The sequence below is a fragment of the Elephas maximus genome, chromosome 13, assembly GCF_024166365.1.
Source record: "Elephas maximus indicus isolate mEleMax1 chromosome 13, mEleMax1 primary haplotype, whole genome shotgun sequence".
Classification (NCBI taxonomy): domain Eukaryota; kingdom Metazoa; phylum Chordata; class Mammalia; order Proboscidea; family Elephantidae; genus Elephas; species Elephas maximus.
In genome coordinates, this window is record NC_064831.1 from 45,032,164 (window position 1) to 45,047,750 (window position 15,587).

At 39.5% G+C, this 15,587-nt stretch overlaps 1 protein-coding gene across 1 annotated transcript in view; it reads left to right on the forward strand.

Annotated features, from left to right (window-relative positions):
- Positions 1 to 15,587, forward strand: part of UNC13C (unc-13 homolog C) — a 676,763-nt gene that overhangs the window by 552,738 nt on the left and 108,438 nt on the right. Inside the window, exon 24 of the mRNA XM_049852627.1 lies at positions 866 to 943. Within this exon, the coding sequence (XP_049708584.1) occupies positions 866 to 943 (78 nt within the window). The remainder of the gene's footprint in view (positions 1 to 865; positions 944 to 15,587) is intronic.

Below are 15,587 nucleotides of genomic sequence, written 5' to 3' on the forward strand. Positions count from 1 at the left end.
GTGAGGAGTTCACATGGTGGGCCAGGACACAGTCTGAAAAGCACAGGTGTCGGGGGGGACCAACTGCTTGGAACATCTGAGTTGGAGAGTTTGCCATAATGCATCGCAGGGAGATGCAAAGGGAAACGTGGGTTGGAGCCCCAGAGTGGAGGTCCTTGACACCAGCCAGCGTGTGAACTTTATAGCCAAAGAGGATCAGATATAGGCGTTGCGTTTTGTTTTTTTAAATTCAGATGGTATTTTGATTTTTAAAACTCAGGGCAATAATGACTAATTTAAACTAATCTGCTTTTTCCTAAAATGGATCTTTGAAGAGAAAATTTGGTTAACTCCTAAGTATGAAATGCCACCATGTTAAGGATAAAAGAAACTTCAGTAGCGAGTGTCCTTTGGTTTATTGTTTGAGTATGTTATTAAACTTCATTCCCCAAAGTGGCCATTGGATTGTCCTCTTCTGCCTACGGAGCAGTTCTACCCTGTCCTATAGGGTTGCTATGGGTCAGAATCGACTCAATGGCAATGGATGCTCTTAACACTCGATCCCTGGTGGTACAGTGGTTAAGAATTCAGCTGCTAACGAAAAAGGTTGGCAGTTAGAATCCACCAGCCGCTCCTTGGGAACCCTGTGGGGCAGTTCCACTCTGTCCTATAGGGTTGCTATGAGCCAGAATTGACTCGATGGCAGTGGGTTTGGGTTTTCAGTTATTCTTAGCTGTTAAAAACAATACTATTGAATAGCAGTGTGATTATATTTGCCAAATACAATAGGACTTTAATAATAGCTGTAAACTTCTACTTTTAAGTAAAACTTGTTTAATAATTAATGTATAAAATTTTTTCACACCTCTCTCTGCTTTATTTAAAGCCCTGTATCTTGATGAACAATATTCAACAATTGCGAGTCCAGCTGGAAAAAACGTTTGAATCCATGGGAGGGAAAGAGGTGGGTATGTTCTTACCCTCGCATTTGCTAAACACCTGCTTGGAGATCATTAGCAGTGGATCTCTTTGCAATGGAAAATGTCTTCGTTAAGTTTTTAGGCGGGTTAGCTATCTATGAACAGGCAATGATAGTAATCTGAAATCCCATGAACAAGGAAGGTGATACTATCCTTGTCAGAATTGTAAATACATTAGAATTGTGAATGGGGGAAGGAGTCAGTCAATAGCCTTTTGTTGTGTATACATATCTATAGATATATCTAGGGATATATAGAAATATTCATTTACATATATACGTATGCTAATGATCTGTAATGTTCTGCAAATTGTAGACTTTTTTGCTTTGTTGTATAATGTCAGCTTGATATTGATGTTTATTTTGAAATGTGCTTTGTGGTGCTAGTGGTTTTTGGTGTATCCGTGGTTTTACTGTTCATGTCTAAAAATCTCTTGTCAACAACGTGCTGTGCGCTGTCTGTAATGTGTCGTGTTTTTGTCCTACATCTTTGACTTGCAATTCCATGAGCAGAAGAAGGAAGGAGAAAGATTCTTTTATGAGGTTTGTGTTAGTAAGCATCTCATCATTTTCCTGGCTGTTTTTATTTTTATCCCCTAAACCTAAAGACCACTGTACTTCCCTACTTACTGTCATGGCTTGTTTGGATCAGGCAGACGGTTAAACATTAGCTGTGTATCTGCCTCCTCCTGCCTGCCTCCACTCTTCTCTTTCACAAACCCCAGCAAACACCTGGAGACCTGGGGCCTGGGGAGGGTGCAGAGGGGAGGATCATATGGTAGATGGGAGGACCGTGCAGCAGCAGAGGGGAGGACCGTGCAGCAGAGATTCTCCCAGCAATCACCCTTCCACCCGCACCCCCCAAGACAATGATCTCAAGAGCGGCTGTGTCAAGAGTGTGGTAATATTTCTGTTTGAGATTTACTTACATTGTTGCTTACTGTGGTAAGTGTATGCGATATACAGAAAGCTAGGTTGGATTTCAAAGGAAAGGTCCCTTTTATTTCTAAATGTATAAGGCAGCAAATGCTTCTTTTAATTTTTTTGGCCTCTTCACACGTAGTGTTGCCTTTTACCCCCCAAAAGGCATTTATACATTTCCCCTCAATGCCTATTCCATTTTCCTCGAACCTCGGTCTTTTGAAAACTGGACTGGCTATTCATTTAGCATCCTACAAATCAGAAGCACTAAATACATGTGTAATGGTGCAAAACTTAAAAAACCAACCTTTATGAGCTGTGCTTCGACTGCAGTCTGTTTAATTTGTGCAAAACAAGGTTCAATTCCCCAGAGTGTGTTCATACTCCTTGCAAGGTCTGAGAGCATCAGTCTCAGTTTAGAATCCTGCTGAATGAGGTGAGCATCAGCAGCTGGGGATCAGAACTGTGACAGTCCCTCTTTAATCTCAGTGATGTTTTATATTCAGACTTTAAATTCACTTACCATTTGGAAAAGTATTGAAGAGGTCACTGATTTCTTGTAGAAAATCCTGTCATCTTTCAGTGAATTTTAAAGACCAAAGTGCTATATTTCTAGAACCTTCACCTATTGCTGCTACTACCTCATTACTACTCTGTGGTTGAACTCTAATGCGTATAATATGCCACTGAGCTGAATATTAACCACTAAAATAAGAAAAGACATGCTGACAAGATAAATCAGACCTGTACTTAAAGGAAACTGTGGGCCAAGCCACCTGCTACCTAACAAAACAAAAATAGACTTCCTAATTCAGATAAAGCTGCCAATTTGAAACGTACAGGTTTCACATTACAAATCTGGTTTCAAATACGTGGCTAAATCACACAACTCTTCTTGCTGGAGGAACTAATGAAGGCAGGAATACTATACTTGCTACCTTCTCTCTCCCTTTTGACGTGCCTATTTGCTAAACACCTTGTGCATAATTTAAAGGGAAAAAATAAATTACGTAAACTCCTAACTTTTAACAGTGTAATTTACTAGAGGGATAGCACCGACCCTAGTTAACTTCTTTTCTTTCAAGTATTTCCACTCCCTTTCTGCCTCTTCCTCTTTGCCCTCTTCTGAACCTTCCTGCCTTTCCTTATGTACACAGTTTCTTTTCTTTTATTCTTTTCCATTCCAGCTCCTACCTTCTGTTGCTAAAAGCAGTCTTTAGGTAGGCCCAGTCGCACTGGCCTAGGGATTGATGGAATGTCAGGAGGAAGCAAGACCAGAACCCCAGTGACCCAAGTCTGAGTGTAGCATGCAGCCTCCTGGACAGAAATAAGCTTCATTAACACAGAATTCTGTTAGGGCTGCTGGTTGCTACAATCAGCCTCCTATAGGGCTCAGAATCTCAAAGTGTTGGTCATATGAAAAACAATTCTGACTCATAGCGACCCTATAGGACAGAGTAGAACAGCCCTATGGGGTTTCCAAGGAGTGTCTGGTGGATTTGAACTGCCGACCATTTTTTCTTGGATAGCAGCCATAACACTTAATCACTAAACCACCAGGGTTTCCAGGAAATAAAGCCCTTCTTATTCCATTGTCTATTTATACGGCAGTATCTAAGTGGGGGCCTTAACTGGCAGCTTTTATAAAAATGAAAAAGCACTTTGTTGAGGATGACAGAATTTACCCTTTGATACGAGAAGTATATATAGCATTTGATATTGACAAGTTCAATGGCCTTTGAAGATTATGTAATGTGTACTAATGCCAATTCCAAGGAGCCCTGGTGGTACAAAGGTTAAAGCACTTGGCTACTAACTGAAAGGTTGGCAGTTCGAACCCACCAGCCCCTCTGCAGGAGAAAGATGCGGCACTCTGCTTCTGTAAAGATTTACAGCCTTCGAAACCCTATGGGGCAGTTCTACTCTGTCCTACAGCGTCGCTATGTGTTGGAATCAACTAGATGGCAATGGGTTTTGAGTTGAAATGCCATTCCCAGTTTCTTCCTCACAGTGGAACTGGTTATAAAACCTTGACTGGTATTTGGCCTAGATCTTATTCTTCTTTGAGGTATTTGTTACTATTTGGTCCCCCAACATCTGTACTAGGATGTGCACTTCTTGCTACAAAGACCTAATCAGCAAATCATTGCTTGTGCACTTGCTCAAAGTAGTTTTTAATGCCATGTGTCAATGGTTGGCTTCTAAAAACAATGTTGCTCCCCTCTAATGCTGCTTGCAGGCATGGCTGCATGTTGCCGTGGCTCTCTGCTGCTCTAACCCAACCACTGTGTTTGGGCAGCTGCTCGCTCTTGGCAGGATCAGCCTCTCTGCCCTCTGGACACAGAAGAAGTCGTTAAGACCCTTTTGGTGGGAAGATTCACTCTCTGTATGGGGCTGAAGCTGGAAACATTGCCTAATACTATGACAATTTCAGGGTGATGTTGTTGACAATGGCTCTGAAAGCAATCACTTGGGCAATCACTGTTAACGACTGCACACATGGTACTCCATGTGCAATTATTTTCCAGTACCTACTTAGACTCAAAGGAGTGAAAACAAACCACTAAATTTCTTCTCTTATAAGGGGACTTTCCAAAACACTTCCTTGCATACAATTTAAGAGTATGTCTTGGCAAAATAACCCTGACTCCTCTAGAGAACAAAAAATAAATGTGCCACACAAACCATAAAACAAAAGCAACCTTTAAGAATGAGACAGCGAGAATCCGTTTTTTTAAAAAAGGTGATTTTATGTCCACACAGTTTGGGAATCACTATACTAAAGCAGGTAAAATTATCAACCCCTGTTATGGACTGACATGAGGTAGAAGTTAAATTATTTATACCACAATCTCTGTGCTGTATCACCTGTCCTTTGATGACACAGAAACAACCAAATGATGATCAGGAGGTCATGGTGATTCTCATTCATCAGTGACAGACTGCTTTGTTGTCTGTAATAACTCAGAAAGCTCAGATATAAAACATATTTGGGCTTATTTTAATAGCTTAATTATTTCACGAATATAACTCAGTATGCATCAATTGTAAGTAAAAGCTGGACAATGAATAAGGAAGACAGAAGAAGAATTGACGCCTTTGAAATGTGGTGTTGGCGAAGAATATTGAATATACCATGGACTGCCAAAAGAATGAACAAATCTGTCTTGGAAGAAGTGCGGCCAGAATGCTCCTTAGAGGCAAGGATGGCAAGACTGCATCTTACATACTTTAGACATGTTGTCAGGAGGGATCAGTCCCTGGAGAAGGACATCATGCTTGGCAGAGTACAGGGTCAGTGGAAAAGAGGAAGACCCTCAATGAGGTGGATTGACGCAGTGGTTGCAACAATGAACTCAAGCATAACAGTGATTGTAAGGATGGTGCAGGACTGGGCAGTGTTTCGTTCTGTTATGCATAGGGTCGCTATGAGTTGGAACCAACTCGACGGCACCTAACAACAACAACAACCACTTAATCTTTATTTTAAAACATAAATATTGCTATAGTCTATGGAAAGGACTTGGTTGTATTTCCTTGATCAGCAGTCTAATTTGCACAAGTACATGAAAAAGAAAATCAAATCACCCAAAACTTAATTTGTCTTCAAGAAGACATAAGATATTTGTTATGAAATTCTACAGGATTTGTATTGTAGTCATTGATTTAGAATTATGACTGTACTGTGTAAGCAGAAGATGCATTACTCCTTCAAAATATAGAATTGATACAATCACCCTCAACAGAGTAGAATCCATAGTTACCTATAGGCCTGCTAACCTACTGACAGTACTTCAATTTCTCAAAGTTAGCCATTACTTGGGGAAAAAGGGGATTTGTTAGTCTGGCAAAATTCTCTCATTCTACTGATTACAAAGCAGACCAATAAGATATAATGATAAGGATATTTTTATTGATATTTCTTGAAAAATGGTTAAATGCTCCTGACTCATTTCAGCATGGTAAACTTCACTGTGAGAGTAAATTTCACATATGTCCAGGATGAATAAAGCCAAGAAATAAGAACATAATTCTACCTCTCTTTAAAATGTACACACTTTAGTAAACAGCCTAATAGTACTTACTCTTTACCCATTGCCATCATGTTGATTCTGACTCATAGGACCGAATAGGACAGAGTAGAGCTGCCCCATAGAGTTTCCAAGGAGTGGCTGGTGGATTTGAACTGCCAGCTTTTTGGATCAATAAGCAACATCATGATAAACAGAGAAAAGACTGAAGTTGTCAAGGATTTCATTTTACTTGGATCTACAATCAACACCCATGGGAGCAGCAGTCAGAAAATCAAAAGACAGATTGCATTGGGTAAATCTTCTGCAAAAGACTTCTTTGAAATGACTTCTTTACTAGAAAATAAAGATGTCACCTTGAAAACTAAGGTGCATCTGACCCAAGCCATGGTGTTTTCAATTGCATCATATACATGTGAAAGCTGGACAATGAATAAGAAAGACCAAAGAAGAATTGATGCCTTTGAGTTGTGGTGTTGGAGAAGAATATTGACTATACCATGGACTGCCAAAAGAACGAACAAACCTGTCTTGGAAGAGGTACAACCAGAATGCTCCTTAGAAGCAAGGTTGGCAAGACTTCATCTGATGTACTCGGAACATGTTATCAGCAGGGATCAGTCCCTGGAGAAGGACATCATGCTTTGAAAAGCAGAGGGTCAGCAAAAAAGAGGAAGACCCTCAAGGAGGTGGACTGACACAGTGGCTGCAACAATGGGCTCAAGCATAACAAGAATTGTGAGGATGGCGCAGGATCCAGGCAGTGTTTCCTTCTGTCATATATAGGGTCATTATGAGTCAGAATCGACTCAACGGCACCAAACAACAACAATTATTCTTTTGTTTCAGAGATGCATATTGATGTCCCTTTTCATGTCTTAAAGGTGAATTTAATGTGTCAATTAAAAACTGCATGAGGGTGCCCAAAAGTATGCTCATGTAACTCATTGAAATTTATTGTAAAACCTATTAGCCATGTGGACTCAGTCATTACTCACCAGGCCCCTGACCAGAGTAGAAAGAAATAACCCTGTGCCATTTTTTACTTGGCACTATCCTACCAACCTTATATTTGCTAGAGCAAAAGATATTGAAGATCACTGCTTCAGAGGAAATACCATCTATGCTGGTGGTTCTCAAACTTTAGCGTGCGTCAGAACTACCTGGACAACCAACCAACCAATTGACATATATGTCAGAGTGGAGCTGTGTTCCATAGAGTTTTCAGTGACTGATTTTTTTGGAAGTAAATTTCTAGGCCTTTCTTCCTAGTCTGGAAGCTCCCCTGAAACCTGTTCAGCATCGTAGCAATACACAAGCCTTCACTGACAGATGAATGGTGGCTACGCATGAGATATATTGGCCTGGAGTCGAACCTTGTCTCCCAATAGAAGGCAAGAATTCTGCCAATGTGGTGTCATTGTTGTTGTTGTTAGGTGCCCTCAGGATGATTCTGACTCATAGTGACCCTATGTACGATGGAACAAAGTAGCGCCCTTTCCTACACCGTCTTCACAAATCCTTGCTCTGTTTGAGCCTATTGTTGCAGCCACCGTGTCAGTCCATCTCACTGAGGGCCTTACTCTCCTTTGATGACCCTCTACGCTACCAAGCATAATGTCCTTCTCCTGAGACTGATCCCCCCCTGATAATATGCCCAAAGTACATCTTAGCCATCCTTGCTTCTAAGGAGCATTCTGGTTGTACTTTCTCCAAGACAGATTTGTTCCTTCTTTTGGCAGTCCCTGATATATTCAATATTCTTTGCCAACAACTCAATTCAAAGGCATAAATTCTTCTTCAGTCTTCCTTATTCGTCATCCAGCTCTCACATGCATACGAGGCAATTGAAAACATCATGGCTTGGGTCAGTTGCACCTTAGTTTTCAAGGTGACGTCTTTGCTTTTCAACACTTCAAAGAGGTCTTTTGCAACTGGTTTGCCCAATGCAATGCATCTTTTGATTTCCTGACTGCTGCTTCCATGTGTGTTGATTGTGGATCTAAGTAGAATGAAATCCTTGACAACTTCAATCTTTTCTCCCTTTATCATGATGTTGCTTATTGGTTCAGTTGTGAGAATTTTTGTTTTTTTTTTTTATGTTGCGGTGTAATCCATACTGAAGGCTGTGGTCTTTGATCTTCATCAGCAAGTGCTTCAAGTCCTCTTCACTTTCAGCAAGCAAGGTTGTATCATCTGCATAACACAGGTTGTTAAAGAGTCTTCCTCTAATCCTGATGCCCCATTCTTCATGTAGTCTAGCTTCTCAGATTATTTTCTCAGTATACAGATTGAATAAGTATGATGAAAGGATACAACCCCGATGGACACATTTTCTAACTTTAAACCAAGCAGTATGTCCTTTTCTGTTCAAATGACTGCCTCTTGTTCTATATACAGGTTCCTCACGAGCACAGTTAAGTGTTCTGGAATTCCCATTCTTTGCAATGTTATCTATAATTTGTTATGACCCACATAGTCAAATGCCTTTGCATTGCCAATACAACGTAGGTAAACATCTTTCTGGTATTCTCTGCTTTCAGCCAGGATCTGTCTCACATCAGCAGTGATATCCCTGGTTCCACAACCTCTTCTGAATCCAGCTTGAATTTCTGGCAGTTCTCTGTCAATGTACTGCTGCAGCCACTTTTGAGAGATCTTCATAAAAATTTTACTTGTGTGTGATATTAAAGATATTTTTTGGTAATTTTTGCATTTGGTTGGATCACCTTTCTTGGGAACAGACATAAATATGGATCTCTTCCAGTCGGTTGGCCAGGTAGCTGTCTTCCAAATTTCTTGGCATAGACAAGTGAGCATCTCCAGTGCTGCATCAGTTTGTTGAAATGCCTCAATTGGTAACCCGTTAATTCTTGGAGGCTTGTTTTTCGCCAATTCCTCCAGTGCAGCTCAGACTTCTTCCTTCAGTAACATCAGTTACTGATCATATGCTAACTCCTGAAATGGTTGAATGTCAGCCAGTTCTTTTAGGTATAGCGACTCTGTGTATTCTTTTCATCTTCTCTTGATGCTTCCTGCATTCTTTAATATTTTCCCCATGGAATCCTTCAGTTTTGCAACTCAAGGCTTGAATTTTTTCTTCAGTTCGTTCAGCTTGAGAAATGCCAAGCATGTTCTTCCCTTTTGGTTTTCTATCTCCCGCTCTTTGCACATGTCATTATAATAATTTATTTTGTCTTCTTGAGCCACCCTTTGAAATCTTCTGTTCAGCTCTTTTACTTCATCATTTCTTCTTTTCGCTTTAGCTGCTCGATGTTAAAGAGCAAGTTTTAGAGTCTTTTCTAACATTCGTGTGGTCTTTTCTTTCTTTCCTGTCTTTTTAATGACCTCTTACTTTCTTCATGTATGATGTCCTTGATGTCATTCCACAACTCATCTGGTCTTCAGTCATTAGTGTTCAATGCATCAAATCTATTCCTGAGATGATCTCTAAATTCAGGTGGGATATACTCAAGGTCATATTTTGGTTCTCGTGCACTTGTTCTAATTTTCTTCAGTTCCAGCTTGAACTTGCGTATGAGCAAATGGTCTGTTCCACAGTCAGCCCCTGGCCTTGTCCTGACTGTTGATATTGGCTTTTCTATCATCTCTTCCCACAGATGTAGTTGATTCGATTCCTGTGTATTCTATATGACAAGGTCCATGTGTATAGCTGCCATTTATGTTGGTGAAAAAAGGTATTTGTAATGAAGAAGTTATTGGTCTTGCAAAATTCTATCATGCAATCTCCAACATTGTTCCTATCACCAAGGCCATATTTCCAACTACTGATCCTTCTTTGTTTCCAACTTTTGCATTCCAATCACCAGTAATTATCAGTGCATCTTGATTACATGTTTGATCAATTTCAGACTGCAGAAGTTGGTAAAAATCTTCAATTTCTTCATCTTTGGCCTTAGTGGTTGGTATGTAAATTTGAATAATTGTTGTATTAGCTGGTCTTCCTTGTAGGCGTATGGATATTATCCTATCACTGGGAGCATTGCACTTCAGGATAGATCTTGAAATGTTCTTTTTCATGATAAATGCAATGCCATTCCTCTTCAAGATGTCATTCCTGGCATAGTAGACCATATGATTGCCCAATTTAAAATGGCCAATACTACTCCATTTCAGCTCACTAATGGCTACAATATTGATGTTTATGCATTCCATTTCATTTTTTTTACTATTTCTAATTTTTCTAGATTCATACTCCATACATTCCATGTTCTGCTTATTACCAGATATTTGTAGCTGTTTCTTTTCATTTTGAGTTGTGCCACATCAGCAAATGAAGATCCCAAAGCTTAATTTCATCCATGTCATTAAGGTTGACTCTACTCTGAGGAGGCAGCTCTCCTCCAGCCATCTTTTGAGTGCCTTCCAACCTGAAGGGCTCATCTTCCAGCACTGTGTCAGACAGTGTTCTGCTGTTATTCATAAGGTTTTCACTGGCTAATTATTTTCAGAAGTAGACTGCTGGGTCCTTTTTCTTAGTCTTTCTTAGTTTGGAAGCTCTGCTGAAACCTGTCTGCCATTGGTGACCCTGTTGGTATTTGAATACTGGTGGCATAGTTTCCAGCATCACAGCAACACACAAGCCCCTACAGTATGACAAACTGACAGACACATGGGGATCTGCCAATACAGGTCTTTTAAATCAACAATTAAAACAGAGATACTTCTTATCCACTATTGAAAGAGATATTGAGAAGCCAGATGGACCATAAGATATTGAGAAATCAAATGTTTTCCCCTTGGGGCAGGCATCACCTGTGGAAGACTGGTTAGAGCACACAGAGCTTGAAGACAGAATTCAGTCTTTCACTGATTCATTCAACGAATATTTTATTTGCTGAGTTCCTGTTATAAGCCCTGGATTTATTTGGCAGTGGAGATAAAATCAGAAACCCTCGTGGCATAGTGGTTAAAAGCTACAGCTGCTAACCAAAAGTTTGGCAGTTCGCATCCACCAGGCGCTCCTTGGAAACCCTGTGGGAGTCGCTATGAGCTGGAATCAACTCGACAGCAACGGATTTGGTTTGGGGGTTTTTTGGGAGAAAAAGTAATTACCAAGATGCAGACCCCACCCTCAAAGAATTTAGAGTTTATCAAAAGAGTCAGAATAACTAAAGAGACAAAGTTTGTGAGAGGGAGAAAAAAAAACCAACATTTTCTAAACTCTAAAATACCGTTGAAATGAAACTTATCATTGTTATATCTTATCTTGCAACAATTCCAAAAATAAGCTCAAACCTCTGGCCTCTTACTGTGTGAAAAACTTAAATGTAAGAGTATGTTTGGCCGAATTCAGTAAAAGCAGCCTGTTATTTTTAGTTTCATGATACTAGATAACAAGAAGGATTAAACATTTGAAATTCTGGCCCCATATTTTGGCAGCATATAGATACTGCCTAATTGCTCTCTCCTCCTATCCACCTCTGCAATTAGAGTTAACAAATTGGACTTAATAGAAAATTAAGAGAATAACGAGGGCCAGAGGGCAAATGGCATTGAGGTGATTTAATAAATATGACTGAGAATTCAGCACTACTACCACATGAAGTTCAGCTAACAGCTAAACTTGTGAAATTAAGAGGTGTTACTGCAGTGGTTGAGAGGTTTCTGGGCTGTTGATTCATGTCAAAATGAAAAGCAGACTCAGGCATAGGCTGCTTGTTAACCTTATTCCCAAAGCTTTGCAGAGAAATCATGGGGTCACCCACTTACCACCAAGTCTCTTTTTAAACTAACCTCTCTCTGACCCTTAAAAAAACTTGAGAGAAAATACAAGCCACAGCCAGGAGGGACAGAAAAAGAGTTTTCTTTAACTGCCATTTTCTGTAATAAACCTATTCCATTGTCCTATTGTGATCCTCTGCAATCATTTAAGTCTGCATTAAATTAAAAAAAAAAAAAATCAGTGCAGTCGTTAGTAAATCTTGCTTTTTTAGCTCAGCCAATCCTCCCTGTTTTCACACTTGTCAGAGTGCTCCTCAGGCATCTCACACAGATAATGGCTCACTGAGAGAATTCTGTCCCCATTACTTGACGTTCAACAAGGGCTGAATTCAGTTGGATTGAACAGACAAAACTCCTACTGTTAAACAGTGGTTCATCCTCTCAGAGATGGACGCAGTAATGTGAATAGCAGAATAGGAAAGATAGACTTGGACAGGGCAAAAGGCTGTTTTTACAGAATAAAATTCTGAACATAAATTTTGTGGCTCACGCCTACTATTCCTGACTTTTCATTATCCTGTCCAGATTCAGAAAGTCAACCAACAGATGAAGATAATAAGCCCAAAGTTGCTTTGCAGTCAGGTTGTCATACTTTGGGATTCTTTTGTTAACGAAAGTTTTCAGGAGTGAATTTCTTAAAAGAATATAGCTTCTTAGAGTGTCACTTTTCAATCGCCATGTGACTCCAAAAGTATAACATTATCTAGGTCTTGGTTTTTCCCACCTGTAAGAAAGAAAGTTGAACTATAAGATTTTTGAAGTTTATTCTAGCTCTAAAATTCTGTGATTACAAGAACAGGAAACTTGTTAGCAACCCATAAAGTGGAGGGGTAGTGCTGTGGGTGAGAAGGAAAAAATAAAAATAAGTTTAAACTAAGAGAAAAGAATATGTTATATTATTCATACTTAATTTAAAAAGAAAATTTTCAGAGACATAGAAAATCCAAAATTGGCCATATAGTCACTAAATCAAAATCACGTTGAGAATGTGACAACAGATATGGCAGTCTGTTTTTCTTCTTCACTTGTCTAGGCTGAACAACCTAATATATCTCAAAGGGAGTTAGTTGATTTGAAGCAGAATAACAGTTGAATTTACTGCACAGGATGGGCGAGGTTAGAAGCATGGATTTATGTAACTGAAATCTCTAGCATTACAGTTCATGCGAATCTGAATAGGATAAAAATACCATAGTCTATATCTAAAAATGATAATGTAACTTTTGGGGAAAGGACCTTCCCTAAGAAAAATTTTTTAAAAAGGGTTGGGGGCAGCATTGGTAGAGCTGTTGCACACTTGTTTGCAATAGAGAGAATGTATATTCTTTCATTTCTGACAACACCACAGTGTCCATGCTGAACATCACAGATCTTCAATAAGATTTAGGGCATTTTAGGGAGAGTACTCTACTGTACATTCACTAGGGAATTTTTACTGATTCCCAATCATGTATTTAATTTGAGCTAAGCTTTATAGGGCGAATAGGTTCTGGTCAAGTACAAAGGCCGGACAGAAGTGGGTTTTTCAAGATAAAAGAAATAGCAAGAGCCCACATAAGATTAAGAGAAATTTTTTGAAGCAGATCCCTGGTTGAAAGCCATCTAGAGGAGGTCAACAGGAACCATGATCAGATTTGGGCTTTATTAAAACAACTCTGGGAGCAATTAGGAGAATAGAATAGAAGGGAGAAAACATGAAGCAAGAAAACAATTTGGAGATGATTGCAATGGTCTGGATGAAAAAAAGTCTGCATCAAGATGTCGGAAATGAAGATGACTGGACAGAGGAACAAAAATTTTCAGAGATATTATCAGTAATATTTTCTATCCAAATGAATGGGGAATGGAAGAAAACAGAGAGAAGTCAAAAGTGAAATTGACGTTTCTGTCTTGAACAACTGTACGCCATCAGCCAAGTCAGAGATGAGAAATAAATTAAGTAGGTAATAAATTCAGTTTTTGATCTGTGGACCATCAAAGTGGAAAAGTCTAATAGGCACTTGGGTGTGTAGACACGATGCTCAGGCATGCTGAAAAGGCTACAGATCATGGCTTTGGGAGTCATTAGCATATAGTTGGAGTTGAGGCCATCAGCATGCATGGGATTGTTCAAGGAGAGAGGACAGAGTAAAAAGACAAAAATACTGGGAAGGAAAATTGACCCATATCCGTTGCCACTGAGTCCATTCCAACTCATAGCGACCCTATAGGACAGAGTAGAACTGCCCCATAGGGTTTACCAGGAGGGCCTGGTAGATTCAAACTGCCAGTCCTTTGGCTAGCAGCAGTAGCACTTAACCACTATGCCACCAGGGAAATTGAAGGATCCTAATATTAAAAAAAAAAAAAAATATTAAAGGAGTATGCAAAAGAAGAGAAGTCAAAGGAGATAAATAGTCATGGTCAGAGGAGTAGAAGGTGAGCTAGGAGAAGTTAGTCTCTAGAGAAAAAAAGAAGAGCTTGAAAAATAGAGTAAACAACAATATCAGTGAAAGCTCAGTAGGATAAATAAGGTCATTGGATTTGGCAGTTAAAGACAGCATTAGTGACTTATAGGTAAGCCATTTCAGTGCACTATCAAGAGCAGAAACCACACTGCAGAGGACTGATGAGTGTTTAGGAGATAAAAATGTGGGTTTTACATTTTTGTTGTCAGTAGTTTGAAGGTAAAGAGAAGACAAGATATTAAGTAGACGTTGATGAGGAGGTATTTCCAAATAAGTTGTGAAGTTGTGTTTTTTGTTTTGTTTTGTTTTTTATTTTAGCATAAGTGTTATTTAAGCATATTTATAGGATAGAGTAATAAATATAATGATGGTGGATTAAAGATGGAGGGGAGGTATAGTAAATGAACAATCTAGAAAGAAGAAATCAAGAACTCAAGGGGAACAGCATTTTTCTTGGAAGTGAGGCCTTCTTTTCTTTCTTTCTTCTAATTTTATTGTGCTTTAGTTTACAACATGAATTCATTTTTCATTGAAAAAATTATACACAAGTTGTTTTGTGATATTGGTTGCAACCCCCACATTGTGTCACTATTCTCCCCCTTTCTCTTTCCACCTCAGGTTGCCCGGATCCATTGTCCAGTTTTCCTGTCCCATCCTGCCTTCTTGTTGCTTTTGGGCAGGTGTTGCTCATTTGGTCTCCTATGCTTGATTGAACTAAGAAGAATGTTCCTCACTTGTGTTATTGTTTGTTTTATAAGACTGTCAAATCTTTGGCTGAAATGTAGACTTGGGTACCTCAGTTCTGAGTTAGCAGAGTATTCAGGGGCCGTAGTCCTGGGGGCTTATCCAGTCTCTGTCAGGCCAGTAAGTTTGGTCCTTTTGTATGTGAATTTGAATTTTGTTCTATATTTTTCTCCTGCTCTTTCCAGGACTCTTCATTGTGATCCCTGTCAGAGCAGTCAGTGACCGGTGACCAGGCACCATCTAGTTTTTCTGGGCTCAGGCTGGTGGAGGCTGTGGCTCATGTGATCCTTTAATCCTTTGGACTAATATTTTCCTGGCAGCTTTGGTTTTCTTCATTTTCCTTTGCTCCAAATGTGATGGGACAAATAGATGTATCTTAGATGGCCACTCACAAGGTTTTAAGGCCTCAGACACTACTCACCAAAGTAGAGTGTAGAACATTTTCTTTATAGATTGTATTATGCCAACTGGCCTAGATGTCCCTGAGACCATGGTCCCCAGACTTCAACCCCCATCCCTCAAGGTGTCTGCATGTGTTTATGAAGCTTCTATGGCACAACTCAAAACGAGAAGAAACAGCTGCAAACCTCCATTAATAATTGGAATGTGGAATGTACGAAGTATGAATCTAGGAAAATTGGAAATTGTCAAAAATGAAATGGAACACATAAACATTGATATTCTAGGCATTAGTGAGCTCAAATGGACTAGTATTGGCCATTCTGAATCAGAGAATCATAT